The 23932-nt window shown below is 38.5% G+C and overlaps 1 protein-coding gene across 2 annotated transcripts in view; it reads left to right on the forward strand.

Moving 5' to 3' along the window:
• The window catches only part of gpc5c (glypican 5c), an 83875-nt gene that overhangs the window by 23773 nt on the left and 36170 nt on the right, over positions 1 to 23932 (forward strand). For both annotated transcript variants that reach the window (XM_083525786.1, XM_083525787.1), the window contains exon 3: positions 17359 to 18053. In XM_083525786.1, the coding sequence (XP_083381912.1) occupies positions 17359 to 18053 (695 nt within the window). The remainder of the gene's footprint in view (positions 1 to 17358; positions 18054 to 23932) is intronic.

Consider the following 23932-nt stretch of genomic DNA (forward strand, 5'->3'; position numbering starts at 1 on the left):
CATGTTTTTTCGGGCGCATGTTTGGGAGCGGAGCATGCTAGGTCGGTTAAAGAGGGAGCCGATTAAGCATGTCAATTTGAATGCTACGCTCCCGCAGAGCACTCTTTGAGGAGGGTGCGCCTGCTCCTCGTAGTTCTGGCCCCGTTTTTGCTTAGGCGAAGTGGCGTTTGAGGACCTGGGGCTAGATGGTAGACCTATCAGAGATGGGAGATGGGCTTTTCCCTTTCTCCTTCCTCACCTGCTGGGAGGGGGAGGGGATGGATGTTGGCGAGCCCTTTTCGAGGAGCCATTGAAGGCGGTGACCTAAGCTGTTGCCAAACTCGACATCGATTGGCTGGCTGGCTGGCTGGTCAGCAGAAAGCTCACCTGTCCAGAAAGCTTGACAAGCTCTTTCTGGCTGTGCAGCAGGCATACCAGGCAGACACCTCAGACGGTCAAGAAGTCTTAGAGCTTTTTTGTTCGACAGATTTAGATCTTAGGGTGACTAAAGAGACTGCTTGGGCCATTGGCTGGTCCATAGCTACCCTGGTGTCTACTAACAGGCACCTATGGCTAGGGCTGTGCTGCTGGACGCCTCTCTGGAGCCTACTGGCCTGTTCGCAAGTCTAAAAGTCAGTCACTGACGTTCCAGCGATTTCTCCCACTTCGCTCTCATGAGACTACCTCAACCTAGCACCTCTGGCCACTGGGAGGTGCAAAGGCAGAGCGTCGCTACTCGCACTCCCTCTGCTGGGGATCCTGTGCGATGCTCTAGGCCGAAGCCCCGGAAGCTGACGGATCTGAGGACTGTCATCTTCAATAGAACGACTTCGGTCAAAAAGTCCTGCTACAGGACCATCTGGTGACCCCACTGGAAAGGGGCATTTTGCACCTCAGTATAAGGTAACCGCCCCACTCCAATGCCCTTAGGGCGCTGGTTTGTTAACCCTGCCACTTTCAGTGCTTCAGGGCATGGCCAGCTCCAGTGAATGCCCTCCTCGTTTTCCACCCGGTACCGAGCAGGCTCTGGTCATGAAACAAAAAGTAGACATTTACTTGAGGAAGGAGGCCATCAAGGTGGTCCCTTCCTCAGACAGAGATTTCTGATTCTACAGCCAGTACTTCATAGTTTCCAAAAAAGAATAAGCTCTGAAACATTTCCTTCCAGACCTCAGGGACCACCATGTGTTGGTCCATTCGGACAACACTTTGGTGGTCTCTTATATCAATCTGCGATCTCGCCTCCTGTACAAGTTGGCATGTCAGATACTCCTGTGGGCCCAAGGGAAGCTGCTCTCCTTGCTCCCCATCGAGGCATGGGCTTCTCTTAAAGCCATTGGCAGAGGTGCCTTTGCGGTTCCTTCCAGTCAAGACTGTCGACCTCTTGTCCATTTCCTCTCTCAAAAGAGTAGGGAATCTCCAGGCCCTCTATGTGGCCCCCTTATTCCTGGAATTTACTTCAGGCATGGCCAGTGCTTTCCTCTACCCTAAATCATGGTATTTTCCCAAGGTACCCTTGGTCGTCCCACGACCTGTCATGCTTCAGGCATTCTTTCCTCCTCCCTTTCAGGCCCCAGACCAGAAGAAGCTTAACCAATTGTGTCCAGTTTGAGCACTGGACATATACGTCCACAGGACGGGACTGTGAAGGAAGTCGGAGCAGCTGTTCACCTGTTATGGCCCTCAGAGGAGGGATCTCCCTGCGAACAAGCAGACATTCAGCAGGTGGATTGTGGATGCTATCTCATCCTCCTACGAGTCCTCTGGTTTTCCCGCTTCTTTCGTGGGTTAGAGCTCACTCTGTGTGCCAGCCTCTAAGGCTTTGTCCTCTGGTGTTGCCTTCCAAGACTTCTGCAACGCTGCAGGCTGGTTCACCCCGCTGACCTTTGTCAGGTTTTATAGCCTTAAACTTAGTGCTGCTCCTGGCCCCTCTGTCCTTCAACCTTGCTGTGCCCATCCACACTTGGCAGGGACTGGTCAGCCTGGCATTATTAGACTCTCGTTTTCAAAGCATTGTTGATGCGGCTCGAGTTCTTGAGGGGGGACGTCTCGAGATTATGTATGTAACCATGGTTCCCCAAGGCAATGAGATGCTGCGTCTCAATGCCACACTGCCTGCATCCCTGCAGTGCTTCCTTCCCTTTCAGAAGCTAGTGCCGGTTCCACTCCATGTGCTTTTATAGCTTCCTGGTCGTGACGTCACTCCGCCGGTGCTTTCCATTGGACTGATTACACACGAGATTTAGAGCGTGGACAACGCGGAAGCATTCCAAAAGCGTTGTTGATGCAGCATCTCTTTCCCCTCGAGAACAATAGTTTCATACGTAACCTGGAGACATTCTTAATCTAAATTCCCATTAGTCATTTTAACAAATGTTATTATTATTATTATTATTACTAGAAGTTGAAGTAGTAGTAGTAGTAGTAGTAATAGTAGTATTAGTAACAGTAGTTTTAATTTTTTTTGTTCTCTCTGCACTCTCTGTCTTTTCTTTTGATGTGAACAGACACAAATTAAACTTAAAATAGTTTTGAGGTCTCAGTGGGATTTTCAGACTCTAGTTTCTAGAATGCACAACATTGAAACATGAGGCAGATGGCCTCCATCAACAAAAGACTGTCTCGTGTTGCACTGCCAAAAACTGGAATCTAAAGCAACAGTGAGCACATGCTTACCAAAACTAGACAACTGGAGATTGAAAAAACATTGCTTGGTCCCTAGAGAACCACAGTTTCAGAAATACTCAAGCCAGTCTGGCTTTAATAGCCATGCCACAGTCAAAGCCCTGAGATCACTTAGACATGTTTGTCATTGTTTTTCAGTAATCACTCAAACTTACATATACCATTACAACATCAGGTTATAATGGCATACAAATACAAAGATTTTTCTTGCCAACCACCTGTATTTTGTGATTTTTATTTGATTTAATTTAAATAAAATCTTATCCCTCAACACCCTAGCAGATTAGGAGTTATATGATTGATATTCATAATGCACATTCAAGACTGTTTTCAAATATTCAAAGACAAGATGAACTAATGTAATCAATGAGAAGTGAAAAGAATTCAGTCAGTCACAATGTATGAGTGTGGGTACATCAACAACCTTTGGCTCTGAAAAGAACCCCCACACCTCACAGACACATTAACTGCCAAAAAAATAATAAAACACTTGTCCACTATTATTGCTATTCCACTTTTCCTTCTGGTCCTCTACCCCAAAAGCATGACTTCACAAGTTCAAGGAAGCAGTCTAATTGAATCATGCTACTCTCATCTCCTCTCCCTTGGCAGATTGGTCCTTCTCAGACTTATGCTTTGACTAATTGGACTCGCCATGTTGCTTCCTGTGTGGAGCCGGAGTCTGTGATCCCAGAGAAAAAGAAATACAGTCAGACAGAAAATGAAGAATGAGGGAATGTGGTGTTAAAGACAGTCCCACCCTTACAGTCCTCTGAGATTTTCTGTCTCTCTGGTTTTCAATAAAAAATGTAAACGTGAGAAAGGAAATTAAATTATTGAAAAAATAGGGAGATCTGTTGCGATTATATCTTTTTATTATTTTTGGAATAATTCTAATTATGTATCATATTGTCAGTGAAGCTCATTTATATGAATAGAATTTAACTAAAATAGAGGGATAAAGAGAGAGAGAGAATTCTTTTCATATTTAAATCGGGCTTTTGATGCTATGGTTACACACCTGCTGCCTGACGACAGCATCCAGCTGTTATGGCTGTGACTTGGACTTATGGCTTATGAACGCTGGCATTTGTGTCTATTTACTTCAAAGTAAGAAGGCTAAAGATCAAAACCAGAATTCTTCTTATGCCTTTAAGAATACGCAAAAATGTTCCAGACGTAAATATGATTTGAATACTTTTCTAACATTTGCAATAGAGTTAGCGGAATTTTATGTTTGCATTTAATTAGCTAGAGTGTTAATAATAAAATTTATTTTATAATCCACTGGCATGGGATTTGAGCAGAAAAGAGACCAGGCATAACCAATCAGGCATAATCAATGATCTCTTTATCATGGCACCTGTTTTAATGGGATGTTTTGCTTATTGTAACTATTTAAAACCCAAATTCAGTGTATCTATGTATAAAAATATATATATAATACTTAAAAAAAATGCAAAAGCCACATATTGAGTTTAACTAGCTTTAATTTTGACATTTTAAAGCTTATAGGGGCTGCTTGTTGTGGAATGCATGGGGGATTTCTCCTTTAAACAAATTTACTCATGCTGGGATATTTATTTCTGTAAAAAGTAAAAAAAAAAAAAAAAAAAAAAAAAAGCATTTGCTTATGCAAGGTGAAACGATTTGTGTAAATCAATAGTTTTTAGTAATAATTGACCATGCTTAAAAGAATCTATGCAATATATATAATGTATATAATCTATCTATATAACCTATATAAAGCAAAATTGTTTTAAAGATGTTCGTTTAAAAAATTACAAAGACATTTTGTTCAATTATATAAGATATAAGAATCTAGAATATATCATCTTATTTTGTATAATAATTAAATGATATATGCATAAATTAAATATGCACACATTGTAAACAAGCGTAACAAACATACAAAAAGTAAATCATGTTTGAAACTAAATAAGTATTATCTGAATATTAGTATTAGTATTATAAAAAAAATGTGCTGTGGTTTAAAATGCATAAACATTCGCTAAAAACCACAACAGTGACTCAATGTTATCATTTAATTCTGCTGTTGATTGCTGTTTTTAGATTTAGTGTATGTTTGTATCGTTTTAATTGAATCCATCACTGCGAGCCAGGTGATTGCGCAACCTGATGCTTACAAGTCACACCAGAACAGATGCAGTGCGACTGTTCCAAAGTAAGCAAACATACAGTTTACACAATAGCACTTGAAATATACCATTTTCACCTGATGAAGATTATACAGTTTTAACTTACCGTGCCGATGTTTCACCTTCATCCGTGACACCAGTCTGTTTTCTTTTCATGTGCTTGTGCATCACTGTGGTAATTCTATGCCACACAAGCTCAGCTTTGCATAACTTGCAGGTAACAGTGTTCTATATTGTGTTTAATATAAAATGCTCTCATGCCTTGGATGACTTGGGACTCACACTTTTTCTTGCTGCCAGTTGACCTGTATTCTCTGCTATTTCGCAAGTGGCTGTGTTATCTTGCTGTCATGCTAACCTGTAACTTAAGCATCCCAACTAATCGATAGGGGGACTCAAATTTTATTATAGATTATTATACATTTTATTGATTAGTTGTTTTATATATACAGGTAGTCGTCGACCTATGCAACTTACGATCATTCGACTTTACGACCACAATTGTTAGCTGCGGCGTACGACAGTACTGTACATATGGCCTACTGTACTTACGACCAAATCGTGTTACGACCGGTCTGTCGGTCCCAATTGCGGTCATAAGTCGACAACTACCTATATATATATATATATATATATATATATATATATATATATATATATATATATATATATATATATATATATAGTGAGGAAAATAAGTATTTGAACACCCTGCTATTTTGCAAGTTCTCCCACTTAGAAATCATGGAGGGGTCTGAAATTGTTATCGTAGGTGCATGTCCACTGTGAGAGACATAATCTAAAAAAAATAAATAAATGCAAAAATCACAATATATGACTTTTTAAACTATTTATTTGTATGATACAGCTGCAAATAAGTATTTAAACACCTGTCTATCTAATTCTGACCCTCAAAGACCTGTTAGTCTGCCTTTAAAATGTCCACCTCCACTACATTTATTATCCTAAATTAGATGCACCCGTTTGAGGTTGTTAGCTGCATAAAGACACCTGTCCACCCCATACAATCGGTAAGAATCCAACTACTAACATGGCCAGGACCAAAGAGCTGTCCAAAGACTCTAGAGACAAAATTGTACACCTCCACAAGGCTGGAAAGGGCTACGGGGAAATTGCCAAGCAGCTTGGTGAAAAAAGGTCCACTGTTGGAGCAATCGTTAGAAAATGGAAGAAGCTAAACATGACTGTCAATCTCCCTCGGACTGGGGCTCCATGAAAGATCTCACCTTGTGGGGTCTCAATGATCCTAAGGAAGGCGAGAAATCAGCCCAGAACTACACGGGAGGAGCTGGTCAATGACCTGAAAAGAGCTGGGACCACCGTTTCCAAGGTTACTTTTGGTAATACACTAAGACGTCATGGTTTATAATCATGCATGGCACGGAAGGTTCACCTGCTTAAACCAGCACATGTCCAGTCACGTCTTAAGTTTGCCAATGACCATTTGAATGATCCAGAGGAGTCATGGGACAAAGTCATGTGGTCAGATGAGACCAAAATAGAACTTTTGGGTCATAATTCCAATAAACGTGTTTGGAGGAAGAAGAATGATGAGTACCATCCCAAGAACACCATCCCTACTGTGAAGCATGGGGGTGGTAGCATCATGCTTTGGGGGTGTTTTTCTGCACATGGGACAGGGCTAGCCAGTCTCCAGACCCAAACCCAATAGAGAATCTTTGGAGGGAGCTCAAACTCCGGGTTTCTTGGCGACAGGCCAGAAACCTGACCGATCTAAAGAAGATCTGTGTGGAGGAGTGGGCCAAAATCCCTCCTGCAGTGTGTGCAAACCTGGTAAAAAACGTTTGACCTCTGTAATTGCAAACAAAGGCTACTGTACCAAATATTAACATTGACTTTCTCAGGTGTTCAAATACTTATTTGCAGCTGTATCATACCAATAAATAGTTTAAAAATCATATATTGTGATTTCTGGATTTTTTTTTTAGATTATGTCTCTCACAGTGGACATGCACCTACGATGACAATTTTAGACCCCTCCATGATTTCTAAGTGGGAGAACTTGCAAAATAACAGGATGTTCAAATACTTATTTTCCTCACTGTGTGTATATATATATATATATATATATATATATATATATATATATATATATATATATATATATATATATATATATATAAACTTCAGTAGTTGATGTGCAGCTTGTATAGCAGTGCAGATCTAAAAATAACTCAACAAAATAGCTGGCATCAAAAGTGAGTACACCCTAAGTGATGATAGCTGTACATTGTGCAACCATGCAAAACCACATGTCCTATTCATCATGTTTATGATTTAGTCTGCTTGACAGGACCATACAAATTAGTGTATCTTTTATTTGAGCAGTTAAAACTTTGTACTTTGAGTACAATTCTCTCATACTGACAGCCGGATGTTCAACAATGCACCTCATGTGAAAAAAACTTTATTAGGATTTGGAAATTAGAATTAGAAGCCACAAAGATGGCTGAGGTTATAAGAAGATTGGTAAAACCCTGGCTGACTTACTGTACAGTACAGGGGAGAGGGTCCTGCAGAGGTTTTCCAAAACGGGTTTCACTCTGAACAGGCCTCGCAAGGGTCAGTCCAAGAAGTCCTTGTGCTGTGCGTCAGATGCAGAAGCTGGCTTAAAAAAACAGATGCATGTGTGCTGCCAGCATTGCTTTAGAGGACCGTACACCGCACACTGCAACAAGTCGTTTTGCATGGCCCTTGTCCCGGAATAAATCCTCTTTTAAAGCTGGCTTACAAGTAAGCACACAAACAATTTGCTAAAGACAACCTGTCTAAGGGCATTGCCAAAACCATTTCCTATAATCTGATGAGACAAACATAAACTTGGTTGGCTCAGATAGTGTCCAGCATGGCTGTTGATGCCTCGTTGAGGAGTACCCAGAAAATTGTGTCTTGCCTACAGTCAAGCATGGTGGTGGTAGCTTTATGTTCTGGTGCATAAGTGCTGCTCGTACTAAGGAGCTGTGGTTCAAGAGAAACATGGAATCCAACATGGACTGTGACATTCTGAAACAGAATATGACACTTTCCCCTTAGAACTGGGCCGAATGGCAGTTTTCATAATAACGACCTCTAACACACCACCAAAGTGAGAACTGCCTTGCTGAGGAAGCTGAAGGTGATGAGTGGCCAAGTATGTCTCCAGACCTGAACCCTATTGAGCGCCATGTGAAGCGACATCCAGCAGCTCCGTGATGTCATTATAGAGGAGTGGAAGAGGATCCCAGCAAGAACCTGTGCAGCCCTGGTAAATTACATGCCCAGAAGGATTAAAGCAGTGCTGCATAGCAATGGTGCTTGCACAAAATATTGACACTTTGGACACAGTTTTGACATGTTCACTTAAGGTGCACTTACTTTTGTTAGCAGTTATTTAGACAACAATGTCTGTTTGACTGCATGACATTTAATGACAGTAGATCTGTAGACTACACTTTAATCAAGTTAAAGTAAAGAAGTTTGACATGTACTTAAGTAAAAAGTAGCCATTACAACTACCTGTTTTAATGTCATGCTGGTAACTGGACATCACGTCAGGCCTATCAATGGATTAACATTTTTGATGTATGATTGTCCTGAGTTAATTTACATTTATATCTGTTCTAAATGTATTTTAAATCAATACTTTCCAATTTTTTAATACTCTAATCAACATGGGCATTTACAAATATTGACACAAATGTATGTTTATTATTCGTGAAATCAAACTCAACATAAAACATAAAGGTAAAATATACTTGTTAACATTTGAAAATAATTATGATGCTTTAAATTACGGAAATGTCAGGACACCAAACAGCACCTTTGCTATGTTGTCACACGGACAGTCAATAAGGTGATACTGAAAGATTTTACCTCTTATAACTTTCATACTGATTACATAATTAGACATTATTTGCATTCAATGTGAATTGGTTTATTTTAAAGTAGTCTTTTCAAAGCTTTCTAGAAATATAGTATTATGTCTGTATGTCTGTGAAGAGAGGTGACAAAAATGGCAAAAAGCGCACCCTGTGTGTTTGCTTTGTTTTACAAAAGCACAGCGTTTTGTTGTTTTTATGAGAGTGTACAAATATAAGTAGATCCTTCGCAGATTCTAATGATGTGCTCTTATGTTGATATGTTATGATGTGCTCTTAATGATTGCTCTTATCTGTATGATCAAAAAAGAGCTATTTAAACTCGTTTCGGCATTATGAAGAAAAAATTACACAAAACACGCCGGTGCGACCCCATAGGATTCATTGTGTGCTTCATGGTGATTTGACACTTGGTGCATCAGTAAAACAAATGTTTACTGATAAAAAAATGTTTTTGGTAGATTTAAAGAAAGGGCGTTGTAAATCATAGTGTGTGTTGCGCTGAAAGTTTTATTTTTGCCTTTTTATTATTTATTTATTTGTTTTTTTTTTAAATGGTCAAACAAAAATGCACGCTGCATTGATCATGCATTAATAAAACCATGACCATTAAAATAAATTTTGACAGCCCTAATTAATATATTAATACAAAACGAATTAAACATGTTGTTACCTTCTGAATGTATCCAAGCTAAACATCGACCATATAGAACACAAGCAGAGAACGGATTATGATGATCAGGAATGTTTCTGTTCTCGTTCATGTTTACATTACTGACTCTCTCTGTCTCGTCCACGTTAACCCCATACTTCTTGTGGTCTTCTGCTACGTTGTTGTTAGCTGCGTAAACTAGTCCACATCTGTGGTGTGTGTGAACCAGGAAATGATACACCAGTAGATTGAAAAAGCTGCGCAATGACAGAACCTCTTAATCATAACTGCAAAATCTTAGACACTGAGAATCAACTTTTCTGCAAAATGGGATACATTTTGCTTACCTGGAAAATGGGAGAGTGCAAACTAATAGAAACAATTTAATGCTTTAAGCAATTTTAGGAAATCTTTTAGGTCCTGGCATTCATGTGGATATTACATTCAGATAAAGCACCTACCCAAGCATTGATGCAGACCAAGGACACCTTCTTATAGCAACAGTATTCCCTAATGGCATTGGCCTCTTTTAGCAGCATTATGTTGCCTGCTACATAGCAAAAATGGTTCACGGATTGTTTGAGTAACATGACAAAGTGTTCAAGGTGTTGACTTGGCCTCTAAATTCCCCAGACCTCAATCCGGTTAAGCATCTGTGGTATGCCCTGGACAAACAAATCTGATCCACCTACTGTAGGCCCCACCTAGCAACTTACAGGACTTAAAGGATCTGCTGCTAACATCTTGGTGCCAGATACCACAGAATATCTTCAGAGGTTTTGTGCAGTCCATGCCTAAATAGGTTAGATTTGTTTTTTGTAGCACAAGAACTACATACATATTAAGCTGTTCATTAAGGTATAGCTGACTGGTTAGACTAAATAAAGCAAAATCTAAAAGAGCAGCTTAAAAACATTAATAAAGAACAAAGAAAATGTTGCAGAATAGAGATTATAAAATATGTTGAAGGGAGGGATATCCTCCCAAATTAAATTTTATGCAGAAATGGAAATATCAAGTGTAATGGGAGTGGGATCTGTGAGGTAAAAGGGAGTGGTCAGGTCTCCTGGGTGTTATTAATCTATTTTGTACATAGTGAGAGAACAGAGTGGAAAATAGAGAAAATTTGTGTGTGTGTGTGTGTGTGTGTGTGTGTGTGTGTGAGAGAGAGAGAGAGAGAGTTGATTAGACCCATCCTGGCTATTATTCTCTTCAGCACCTTAATACTGTACATTTTACCAGCCCTGTCATCAAAATCCTGTCATCTGCTCTTACAGCCTTACTCTTTCTGTTTTTGCATCATTAAGTTGTTCCCAGATTGCCCTTATGCAATCATCTGTGATTTTCAAGCCAACCACACTAAAGAGTGAGTGTGAGAAAAAGGTCTTCATATGGCCCATGTGACTGCGGTTTGGTTCCCATCCAGCGGGAGAGTGCCGTTTCATTTCACTGCCAGGCCATAATGTAATGGTTTTAAAGGCAAAATAAATTTTTGGCTTATGGATTCATTTATACTGCTTCTTTGACTTATAAAGGTACCTTTATCTCAGAATCATGTAAAGAAAATGATTGACACCTATAAAATGTGTCTATATTTGTGTGTTTCCTGTTTCACAGTGGTATAAAATCTATTAAATAAATTGCACACACGTAGTAACAAATCTTTGTCCTCAGACAATGGGAAAAACTGAGAAAGTCTAAGAGACCGCTTCTAAATTAATAGTTATTGTACCTTTCATGTTTATTTTGGACTGGTGTCCCATCCAGAGTGTATTTCTGCCTTGAGCCCAGTGTTCCTTAACTGAGGTCAGTGTTGATAGACAGTTTTTCTAGACAGTAGATCCAGCACTATCAGTTGTGCCATCAAAATGATCAAAATAATTAAGACTATAATATGCCTAATATCACATGCAAGACATTGTAAAGACAATCGGTAAATAGATAACTATGCTTTATCTACATTGACAAGGATACTTGACTAAATAACAAAATAGATACAATTAAGAGCAATGAGTGTGGACAGAGTCTAAAGGGGGCTGCAAGTAAAATACATTATTTTTTGTTAATTTGTTTCTTTTGGTTTATATAAAGTATTCCTGAAATCAGTTTTAGAGTCCATTTTCCTAGGACATGTTGGTCATACGCGACCGTATTTTTCATTAATTAGAAACATATTATACATGTCAAAAAAAGTTCCTCATTAAACTTGCTTAAATAAAGATTACAGAATGTATAAAATTGGTGTGATGATAAGTGCTACTCTGGCTATAGCTCATGGTGAAGGATTTGAAGTACATGGCCAATGCCACCACTACCAAAAGCAGATCAGTTTAGCATTATATCAGACATACATGCCTCATGTCTTCATGTCACAGGCCTCTGAAACTCGAGCCACTAAAGGGATTAAAGGGCTTTTTTGAGGGTGATGGATGACCGGTGAGAGAAGCGCCCCTGTGTCTCGGATCGGCGTGAATTCAGTTATGCAAGGGGAAAGTCAGTGAAGCCTGTTCATGCACACGTTGCAGTGGATGTGGAACATTTTCGCTGTCATTAAGCTGCTGTCAGCACTTCCCATTTGCACTAGAAATTTAACACAATGCCACTATATGTTTCTATACATCTACTGTATATGTATCTATATCAATTTAATGCTCTATATGTATATTAAATTTGAACCCTTTCCATGAGGTCTCTGGACAATACTGGAAAAATACCAGCAGTAGAAATGCCAGTACTTTTAGCATGATCTCTGACTGCAAACATCCATCCATGATTTCTTTGTCACTTCTCTTATCAAGGCCTTCTCCTTTAAATGCTCATTTTGGTTAGGTAACCAGCTTTTGTTTCAAAGAAGTGAAGAAAAGTGTGCATGCAGGGTGGGGTGGGTGGAGAAGGGTACCTGTGAGAGTAAGAAAGGAATGTTTATAGGACTGTGGTGAGACCTGTGATTTATGGTTTGGAGAAAATGGCATTGACCAAAAGACAGGAGGTGGAGCTGGAGGTAGCAGAGCTGAAGATGTTGAGGTTTTCGTGGGAGTGACGAGGATAGACTGGATTAGAATGAGTTTATTAAAGGTACAGCACATGTCCAAACCATCTTAATCTCGCCTATCTCACCTTGTCTCCAAAACGTCCTACATGTACAAAGGAGGGACATGGGGTACATCAGTAGAAGAATGCTGAGGATGGAGCCACCAGGAAGGAGGAAAAGAGGAAGGCCAAGGAGGAGATTTATGGATGTGGTGAGGGATGACATGCAGGTAGTTTCTTCGAAAGAGCCAGATGTAGAGACCCCTAATGGGAGAAGCCGAAAGAAGAAGAAGCCAGCTTTAGGAAGTGTCTTGCTTGTTACAAACCTTTTCAGATTTTTTTCTTACCCAGATTTGTGCCTTGAGGCAATCCTCTGAGCTCTGTCGGAAGTTTCAATGTCTGCAAATTATGTCCAATCAATTATATTTCAATTGGTGGTCTCAGAACAAAAAAAGTAGAAGCATCTCAAAGATGATCCAGAGAAATGGAATGCACCTAAGCTTCTCAGTGGTCAAAACAAAGGGACTGAAAATTTATAAGTGTGATATTTACAGTATTCTTATTTTATTTTTTAATAAATAGATACATGATTGTGAAGTATAGACTGATGTGTAAATGAAAGCATCAGTCTGCAACATAAAATGTGAAACAACAAAGGTGTCTTAATACTTTCTTCATTCATTATATTTACTATATATAGTATATTTAATATATCTCTAATCTGCAGCAACTCTTGTCTCAATTCCATATGTGAATTTCTTACTGGCATCTGGAAACAATGTATTCAGCTCTTCCACAGTGGAGTGGATTGTGATTAGCCAAATTATGTGAGCTGGCAGAATGCATTATCGGTTCCACCTCTTCTCCTCCAGAGAGAATGAAAGACTTCTGGATCTATAGGAAACCTTTTTAGTTTCTAGAGCTTATTGATTTTAAGAGAAATAAACTCAATGTTAGCAATCTTGGTTCCTTCTCATCTGTTTAATTAGTTTAATTAAGTTGTGAGCCTAAGCAACCATGATGGCAGTGTGGGTATCTGAAAAATGCTCTTGGGTCATTATTGAGATTAGTAATTTGCAAAGGTGTTTTATGGGCCATTTTAAGAAACTGCATAATCTCCCGTTACAAGGCAGTAAATTCTGGCTCTTTAAAGGCTCGGCTCTTATTTGTGCACAGCACTGTTGCTGATTTAATGTAAAACGGAACTTGGCACTGGAAAATGGTCATCTCCACTAAGCCAGTGATCACACAGCCTCAGCATGTCTGTGCTGAATGTATTCAGATTTATATGCTCTGTCTGCCCTGTTTCAACATTTTAGTACAAATAAAAAAGAATGAACTGCCACAACAAATTCTTATCACATTCTGCATAGAGTGAGGTTTTCGCCAGAATACTTAGCCGGTGTTCACATAGGAGTGGTGCCTGCTCTGTCTGCAGCAGTATAAAAATAAAGCCTCATCCAAATGCCTTTAAATACTGACTATATTAAATCAGCAGGTTCTAACAAACAGTCTGCTCCTGGGCCTAAACTACTTCTTGTTCTTGTTCTTTCGGCTGCTCCCGTTAGGGGTCGCCACAGCGGATCATCTGTCTCTATGCTCCTGGGCCTAAACAATTGGTCTAAATAAAGAAGTAACATTTCTCTTGGGGAAAGGAAAGATTAGAGAGACTTATGTAAAGGAAAGTAAAATCAAGTAAACTAAGTTGATAAATAAGTTCTTTTTTTCTTTTCAATACAGAGGCACTCCAGATTTTTATAAGGTCTTTCACATGCAGGCTCACATGCAGGCACTTTGTAGCAAACTGCATTATAGCAGTCAGCCATATGATTAAAAAAAAAAAGCCTGCAAGTGACATTTTCTCCACCAGTTTTCTCCGTTGCTAATGGGAGAGAAATGTTTCAGCAAATAGGTCTGGCTAGTCTTATTTAATTGCTTAGTTACACGAATGTGTTCATAAAGTTTGCAGAATTGGCGGAAAAGTGATTTTGGGGAAAAGTTCTCATCTTCATCTGCTTTTAATAGTCTTTGATTTACTGGATCAGGTTCAGTAAAGCCAAGTGACAGACTTTTAACCAATTTAAAGAAAATATATTTCACTTCCCTGGGGTAGGGCTGGCCCGATAGTTCAAGCAAGAACCTTCAGTGATTTATCACCCGCTTATAGTCTAATTCCTTCCGAAAACAACAGGGAAAGACTGGTGTCTTATGGGTCTGGAGAGTTTTTGCTGAACATCATGAAACACAGGCTTGGTGTTAAGGGCAAAGGAAATTAGTCAAAGTCGAAGTGTGTGTGCTTACTTACACAGAGTGAATGTTACTCCCTGTCAGTAACTACATCTAAAACATGTTACTGGAAAGGCAGTTTGGCATGTACACCTGTGTAACATAGTCTGTGTGTTCTCTTCATCCCTTCTCTTCCTTCCAACTCTCTCGCTTGCTCTCTTTCTCACCCACTCACATGGCACGAGTTTGCCCTCGGAAACTCTAGCCTGGCACATTCTACCTCATGTGCGGTTAGTTTCCCTCCTTCCAAAACGTCTCACCGTGTCACACACACGCAGCCCAGAAGCTGGTAATAACCTTTATGTCTTTTTTTCTTCCATATTTCTTTAATCATATTTACGATTTAGTTTTTTCTTGGTAGTCTCCACTATAAATCTCTCATCACCTCTGTGCCAAGCAACACAGGATTTAAGGTTTCTGGAAATCGAAGTAATGTAGAGGCCATTACATTTATAAATATTTTTCACATTATATTCAACACATTTAAGGGCTTCTGTCAGATAACTATTCATTCAGGGCAGCACTATGTAGTAGCACTAGGTGCTCAATCCCCACCTGTAGGGTGGAATAATAGGAATTTATGACAGTTTTGGCCTTTTTTCTTTTTAACAAATTTGAGATTTTAATTCAGAATGACTGAATAAACTAAATAAAGAACCACACCAGGACACATTTGTGTGTGTGTAAACTTTGAGGTAACGATCATGAATATATTATTTCTTCAATTTTAAAATTTATTTTCACTTTTCTGCTTAATCCCACATTTTGCAAGCTTTTATGGGTTGTCTCCTTTCATTTCTGACTTGGTTTTGCTTCATACGGGAAAGATGTACTTTACCTGATCACTTTGGCATCTTCTTTAGCCCCACTGGAAAATGTAAATATTTTAAAAGTAGTCAAAACTCTTAAATAAGACATAATAACAAGACATTATGTCTGCAATCTTCCTCTGCCCAGTTTTGGTAAACCAGTGTCCACTGTAGCCACAAATTCCTGTTTTTGGCAGACAGGAGAGGAACCCAGTTGAACCTTTCTACTGTTTTACCCAATCCGCTTTATGTTTTGGCATGTTATTTGTTTTGAGATGCTTTGCTGCTTAACATGGTTGAAAAGAGTGGTTAGTTGAGTTACTGTAGCCTTCCAGTAAGCTTAAACCACACTGGCCACTTTTTTACTTTTTGCTTGATTTTTTTTTTTTGTGTGTATGTGTTTCAACTCTGGATTTTTTTATTTTTCATTTTTTATTTTTTTTTATGATTGAAAAGCAGCAGATAAGCAGTTTCTAAAAAGTCAAATTAACCTCTCTGGCATCAGTAATCATTTAATAGGCAAAGCTGTCAACCCTTTTATGTAGAATGATATGCATTGCACTACTTTCACATGACTGGCTGTACAGGTGTCCCTATTAAAGAACAGATGTGCACAAATGAAGTTTACAATGTGTAAATGCACATAAAGAATATGTAAAGACCCCATTGGGCTAAAATAGTACTCGTGTTTATGTTTGCAGCATTTGTACTGGATCAGTACAAAGGATTTACCTGGAGAACTGCATAGCATTGTAAGAAAACGTATCAATATGACAAAGGCATATTCTTTTATTTTATTTGTATTTGTATTTTTTATATTTTATTACCTTCTCCTAGAATTGCATCCTTTGGCACAGCACTAAATTATAGTTATGATGTTTGTGTTAATGTTCTGTATAAACTTTAAACTGTATTCATGTTTGGAGTATCTATACATGTGTTTGTAATATCTGTGTGTTTGTATGTTAGACTCAGAGGTGTTCAGTCTCAGTTTCACTGCAGTTGTTGCTGTTTCTCCATCTGCTAACATGCCTTTAATCTGACATCAGTAGCCCAGGAGAGAACGCTACTGTGTGTGTGTGTGTGTGTGTGTGTGTGTGTGTGTGTGTGTGTGTGTGTGTGTGTGTGTGTGTGTGAAAGGAGGTGGATGGGACACTACAGCACAGCTGAGTAGACAGGTCATACCAACTGGCCACTGAACAAAAAACAAGTTTGGGCATGTATGTTTGCTTATCTGTGCGTGCGCGCGTGTTTGTGTGCGTGTGTGTGTACAGTACATTAGGGAATAGAGAAAAAATTATCACCTGAAGGACCACCTGTACTTGGTTTTTATGTGGATGGATGGATGGATGGAAAGATAGACAGACAGACAGACAGACAGACAGACAGACAGACAGACAGACAGACAGACAGACAGACAGACAGACAGGCAGGCAGGCAGGCAGGCAGGCAGGCAGGCAGGCAGGCAGGCAGGCAGACTCTTCCACACATGATTTAGAAAAATCTTAGTTGAGCTTTTCTGTCTTCACATCCTAGGACTCATTACCTTGAGACATAATAATTACAAAAAAAGTACTAAAAGTACTAATTTCCTAACAATTTCCTAAAAAATTTGCACTGCTAAAAAATCATAAAACTATCAGCCACTGAAACTGTCAGTGGTTTTCCATACTGAATTATAGTTTTAAACAATGAACAGACAGGAATTAACATTTCTCACATTTTTTATGTCCAACTGTCTCTCTCTCTCTCTCTCTCTCTCTCTCTCTCTCTCTCTCTCTCTCTCTCTCTCTCTCTCTCTCTCTCTCTCTCTCTCTCCCTCTCTCTCTCTCCCTCTCTCCTTCTTTCTTTCTCTGCAGATATGTACCAGTCACTGTTCACTTTCTCCGAAGCTCATCTGCTGTCCCTTTTTGAGAGCACCTATACCTCTTTATCTTCTGGAATCCCTCTCCATGTCAGCGCCCTCTTTTCTAGTCTTTCCAAATACATCCAGGACACCTCCAACATTTCCGTGGATGCTGCAGTTAACCAATTTTACGACCACCTCTTCCATCTAGTCCACAATAGCATTATCAAGCCGGGCATTGTTGAGGAGGCCAACCTCTCTGAATGCCTTCGTGCTACTCGCCAGGATTTGGATCCATTTGGCCCTCATGTTGATGTCATGGCGGAGGAATTGTCAGATGCCATGCAGGCAGCCAGGGCATTAAAAATGGCATTTTCCATGGGTGAGGATTTGATGAATGTCACAGAAGTGGCACCTTTGACCAGTGAGTGTGCCCGAGCACTTCTGAAGATGCAGTACTGCCCACATTGTCAAGGCTTAACACTGATACATCCTTGTCCTGAGTTCTGCCTCAATGTCATGCGTGGATGCTTGGCGAACATGGCAGAGCTAGATATGCCTTGGAGGCACTATCTGGCTATCCTAGAAGACCTCCTGCATACTGTAGCTGTAGAGCGCAGCATGGAACTTGCTCTTCTCAGTATCAGAGGTCACGTCAATGATGCCATATGTCACGCACAGCTACATAAAGCCAGGATCAGCACTACTGTGAGTAAGACAGCATTGAAAACGCATATTTTAGAACATGATGGACAGTGTATCTATTGTTGTGTTTCATTCCCAGTGATGATATATTAAGAAAAAAACTTAATTCTTGTGTTATAAATATAAGAAAATATTCAAAGAAAATGGTTATATAGTCAAAAACATGGTATGCATCATAGCCCTGTGATTGAAATGATTGAAAATGTTAATAAGTTAAATTATGAAATTATTTACCAGAAGTCAACAGTTGCCTGTGCAATATTCTGGATCTAAAAAGTCTAAGATTCTGTTTTCACATTAAGATGACTGTAGGATACCAAAGTTTATATTTACTTACATTTATGACATTTATCCAGAGGGCCTTACAAGGGTGCAGTGAAGTCTCTGTCAATAAATATATACTATTATTCATCAGGTCACTAAAGACTATGAGAGAGGAGGAGGTAGCTTAGTAGTTAAGGCATTGGATTTTCGATCTTAAGGTCATGAGTTAAACTCCCAGCCACAAAAAGCTGCCACTCCTGGGCCCCCGAGCAAGGCCCTGCATCCCATAGTTGCTCAGGTGTATCAACGAGATAAATGTAAGTTGCTCCGGATAAGGGCATCTGCCAACTGCGATAAATGTAAATAAATACAATCAGTCTAAAACTGTTTTTGGAGGTAATGTAGTTAGAACAATATGATGTTTTTTGTTATTATTAAAGTTGTATTACATTTTAAAATTGTAAGTACTTCTGGAAGAGGTAGGTCTTTAAATGTTTAAACTGTTAGCAAGAGTAAAGATTTAAAAACCAGACAGTCAAATTGAAAAATTGGGCACATTATTTAATAAAACTTTTTTTTTCCTCCTGCCCAAATTTTTTAGAGGTCATTCAAATGACTGGCCAATTTGGAATGTTTCAGCTGGGAGGTGACCATTCATGTTAAGGGCAAACAGATTTTTTGTGTCCATAGCAATAATTTGCAATTATGGTAGTCGCTTGTTTGTTTATCCTTTTTAATTTATGTGTCTATAATTCCATCTCTTTTACCTTTTTTTTTATCTACAAGAGAGTCAGAGAAGTACCATGTGTTATAATGACATGAAGACTGGAAATTGAAATGTTTTTTAGCTCACAGCTATTTTTTGAATCATACTGTCTCTCTCCCTCCCTTTTATCTCAGTATCATAGTTTTGGAACACAATGTATTTGAGCCCCGTCTGTTCTTTGTGAAAGTAGTCTAGGCAATTGCAAATGAATTTGAGCTCATTCAGAAAATCAAGTCCAGAGCTCCTCTAAATCCATAAATGATGGCGTAACCATGACACATTTTTTCTGGTACCTATGAGCTAATGTTAGTGAAGCCTCCTGTGCACATTTACATGCATGGGAAGAATAAGAGCAGAGCTTCTCCTCATGATGCTGCTAAATGGTTTGAGAATTCTATGGCTTGCCTTGGCACATGAACAGCCCCAAAATAAGTTCATTCTGTCCATAGATTCTATTATTCCCTACAAAATTTTAAACTAAACATGCTGGTGTTTAGACATCATATATGGGTTATGAAGAGGTTATGGTGCTGAAAGGTTTAAGACTTGCTTTATGTCTGGTTTGGGGATTGGACCTCGGCCACATACTCAATGGTGTGAGAGAAAGGATAGAGGAAAAAAAGATGAGAAAATAAAATAAATGAAAAGAAAAAAAGACAATGTCAGTGATTCATAAAAATTGGCATATGTGAGGTTAACATGTCTAAAAATAATTTGAATACTGCAGGCACTCATTCAGCATTGGCAAAGTTCCTCCATGGATTTAAGATCCTCTGTCCAACAAAGATTTCCAACTAATTTAAATGTTCCAAACGTATTTAATGAATTTTAAGTTACATTTTGCAATATCCATAGCAGCTCTTTACTCTGGCTGGTGTAAAAAAAATCTTCTCAGAAAAGAACTTAATTCTACATGGCAAGCAAGGCTCTTTCAGAAAGAGAAAAAAATCTAATCATGTAGACAACAAAATATGCAACCAATCAACACAATGATCCATGTTTATTGCTTGTCAATCGTAGTTTTTGACGATTCAGCAAACTGTCCCTGTCACACTGGAAGATTTTAAGATTTCTAGCTTTTATATGTGTTTTTGAAAGGGTTCTAACTCCCACAAAAAAAGATTATTAGTATTAGCATCATCATTATCATCATCATAATCACAGTTACTATGATCAGCAATCATCAGCTTTTATTGCTCATTATTGATCCTATTTTAAGTTCTATTGACTAATGATTCCACTTCATCTCTTTATACTTCTTTCTAAAGCGCATAAAGGGTTAAGTGGTGTGTTTGTGAGTATGTTTGTGTGTGTGGGTGTGTGTGTGTCTGTAGAAGTGCACGTGGGAGATATTAGAGGATTTAAAATGGTGTAATGGTGTTGTATTTCTCTGCCGTGCTTTCCCTAAAGGCTTGCGGTTGGCATTGTCTACCCCCTGGTGTGCAGCCTTGAGATGGCATTGTGCCCTAGCAAGTGTGTGTGTGTGTGTGTGTGTGTGTGTGTGTGTGTGTGTGTGTGTGTGTGTGTGTGTGTGTGTGTGTGTGTGTGTGTGTGTGTGTGTATCGGGACGGTGGTGGTGGTGGTGGTGGTGGTGGGAAACTTGGATGAGTCTCAATGCTTACAACTTTCTAACATACACACTTACCACTGGGATTCTCTCTGTGTGTGAAAGACTGTCGGTATAAAGGACAGAGTTTAGATCTGCAAGTGGCACTTGATAGTACTAGTTGCTTCATTCAGCATGCTGGCTGTGGTGGTGATAGAGTTTCACACATTTGTCTGCATACCTGCACAGTGTGCAAAGTGTTTGTGTAGGCATACAGAACAAATGTATAGAATGCAGCTATATATGAAACCAGGTGTTATCATTCAAGCCGCAGTTCTGTGAATTGTACAAGAATCTCAAAAGTTGAAGTGGTTTATTTTTTCCGCCATTCTACACCCAACCTAATGGCTAGCTTAACACATCTACATCTGTCATGTATCACTATAAGTATTCAGATTTTCATGCCACAGCTGGCAGCGGTGATTCAGCACATCTGTGATTGATTCTGTGCAAGGTGAGTACAAAATCAAAATTGATGTGTATTGCTTGTTGCAGAATCACGTTTACTTGAGAATGATATGGCTATAATGTATGTCTTTTATTTATTTATTTATTTTTATTAATATATCTTACATCCTTAATAACATACATACTTTGTAAGGTTCAGATTCTATTAGTCAGATATTGGTATCTCTCCATCTACTCTTATGTTGTTTTAAAAGTTTGCCATTTTTAATGCTTTTAGTTTTTATTGCATAATGAATGTTTTCACTCGAAAGCTTGCACCAGTTAGCTAAATTTTGGCTTCAAGAATGTGTTAATAAATGCTTACCCAAGTATTCTCAGTGCCATCCAAGGTTCAGAATCTCACACAAATTTAAACAAGAACAGGTGATGTGGTTGGATTTTTTTCTTTTTTTCAATTACATACAAATGGAAGATATATGAAAGGTCACTAACTTCACGTTGAATCCTAATATTAACCCCAAACATACAAACTAAGACTTAAAAATTATTATGAATTTAGGGACTGAAAGGAAATCAAGTACCTGAAGAGTTTAACGTGTGTATAACTTTACAATAGATGACAAAAATTAGCAAGAGACAAAAATCATAATGCCTTAAACTAAGGTCACATTTGATTAGTAAGTATAGTATTTTACGGTGTTTTCTTCAGGGTTTAACACAGGGCTCTAATTACACCCTTATGAAGGAATTTTAATAGCAACTTGTGCTTTTGGACAACGGAAACAAGTCTCTGGAGGCCTCTGGGCGTAGAGCGGATTTCCATAGAACACAGCCAGTGAGACGGGTCACAGACAGAGTGCCGTCACATATTTTTATTTTCTTTATTTTCTTAGATTTCTTAAGTCCTTCCAAACGTCTGATGGAGTAAAAAATGTAATCAAACACCTCAGGAGGTTTCCCTTCATTAGCTCATTCTTTTCTCCAACATTCTGGTGCAGAGAGTGCCTACAGTAAACCTTCACCTCTCTCCTTTTTTATGATCTATTTTTTTTTCTTCTTTCCTTTCTTTCTCACGTCATTCTCTTGTCTTTTCTTCAAGGTTATCTTCCTTTTTCCTCTAATATGCTGACTATGCACTCTATTCCCTAGTGACCATATAATCATCGATCTAAGTAAAAATTTATGGACACAGGAAATTATGAAACTTATTCACTGAATGGACTTGCGGACCATTTGACATGAATAATTAGGGTTTACTGTGTGAGTTGACTGCTGCATGTTTGGAATATAAATAGGGATTGAGGTATTTTAAGCATCGACATATGAATAAATATGAATGTGAATATTTTTTTTTAATGCTTGCAAAAGAAGAAATAGAAAGTTCTATATTTGAGCAGAAGAAAGGATTTGGTAGTGTTTTAAGGTTTATACTAATTAAATAATCAAGAATTACTGAAAGATGAGTAATTTTTTTAAAGATATGTATAGAAGATTAACTTTGACTTAGACTTAGATCTTGGTTAAATAATTAAGTAGTAAAGTGCAGGGAGGAGGATAGTTGGATTTACAGTATTGATACCAGAATGTCAGGATAACAGAAGATAAAACAGGAATGCTGTACATTTGACAAAGGTAGACATTAAAAAGAGACTGTTATTCACTTCTGAGTGTTCAAGGTTATAGACTTTTCTTTTGTCTGCATAGGTATTCAGAAAAGAGGGATGAAGAATTCATATTTATTAGGACAAAATTGTGCTTTCTAAAATCAGTGGAGTCAAAAGAATTGCAGACTAAGACTTACTAGTATAAAAGTATTTTTCAGTATGTTAAGAATGAAGACTTGACAGAATTATTCATGATAATCCCAATTAATATTTATTAAGATGTCTATTAAGATGTCTATTCTGAGCATTTAAAACAGCAAATTAAAGCAAATGAACTTGCACACAAAGTGCCAATTGGAGCATGTGTTTCACAGACATATTTATACCATTTAATGATTATGATACTTTTATTACTTACGGACTGTGGATCATTAATGCATCAACTGACCTGCAAGTCTGACTAAAACCATGTTCTGACTTGACAGTATATTCATAAATTCCAACATCTAAAGATTCCTGTGCAATTATTAAAATTCACTTTAAAGTATTAAAGGGCCAACCAGTTGTCTAGGGAGTAATTATGCTTCAAACGGTTCTCAAACACATTGAAGCACAAGCACCTTTACATTGTTAGAACCTCCCTTGTTTTACATAATCTTCTAAAACCCCCAAAACACAATCCAAGAATCTCTTGCTCTGACAAAGAAATCATAGTCTGGTTCCTTCACTGCCAAGATACTGCCTAGTCCCCTTAATGCAAGATATTTTATATTCTGTTGTAACGATTTCCTCCATATCCCTGGAAAGCCCTAACATTGAGGTGTCAGTTAACATACCCTGTCAGTTATGGGTTTCAGGAAGTGTTCACTAAGGTCAAAGTATGTGCTCTTCATCATTACAGACCTTATGACAATACTATTGATTTAGTCTCTAATGCTACTCTTTCAAAGCCACATGTTCATCGCTTGTCCCCCACTGAAAGCAAAACTATGATGAATACATGGGTCAGATGCTGAAAAACCAAGTTATAGTGGTGTACCCTTGTCCTCTGTGCTTCATTTCCACAGCCTTGGAAAGATTACAGCTGCAGTAATCTTCGCCAAACAAAATCTCCACAGTACAAATAATAATAATAAAAAAACTTATTCAATACAAACACATGAAAATATATATGCCTTGTCAATTCTAGTTTTAGAATGTTCATGAAATAAACGTTCCCTAATACATACTGTAC

This window comes from Silurus aristotelis (assembly GCF_946808225.1).
Source record: "Silurus aristotelis genome assembly, chromosome: 22".
Taxonomy (NCBI): Eukaryota; Metazoa; Chordata; class Actinopteri; order Siluriformes; family Siluridae; genus Silurus; species Silurus aristotelis.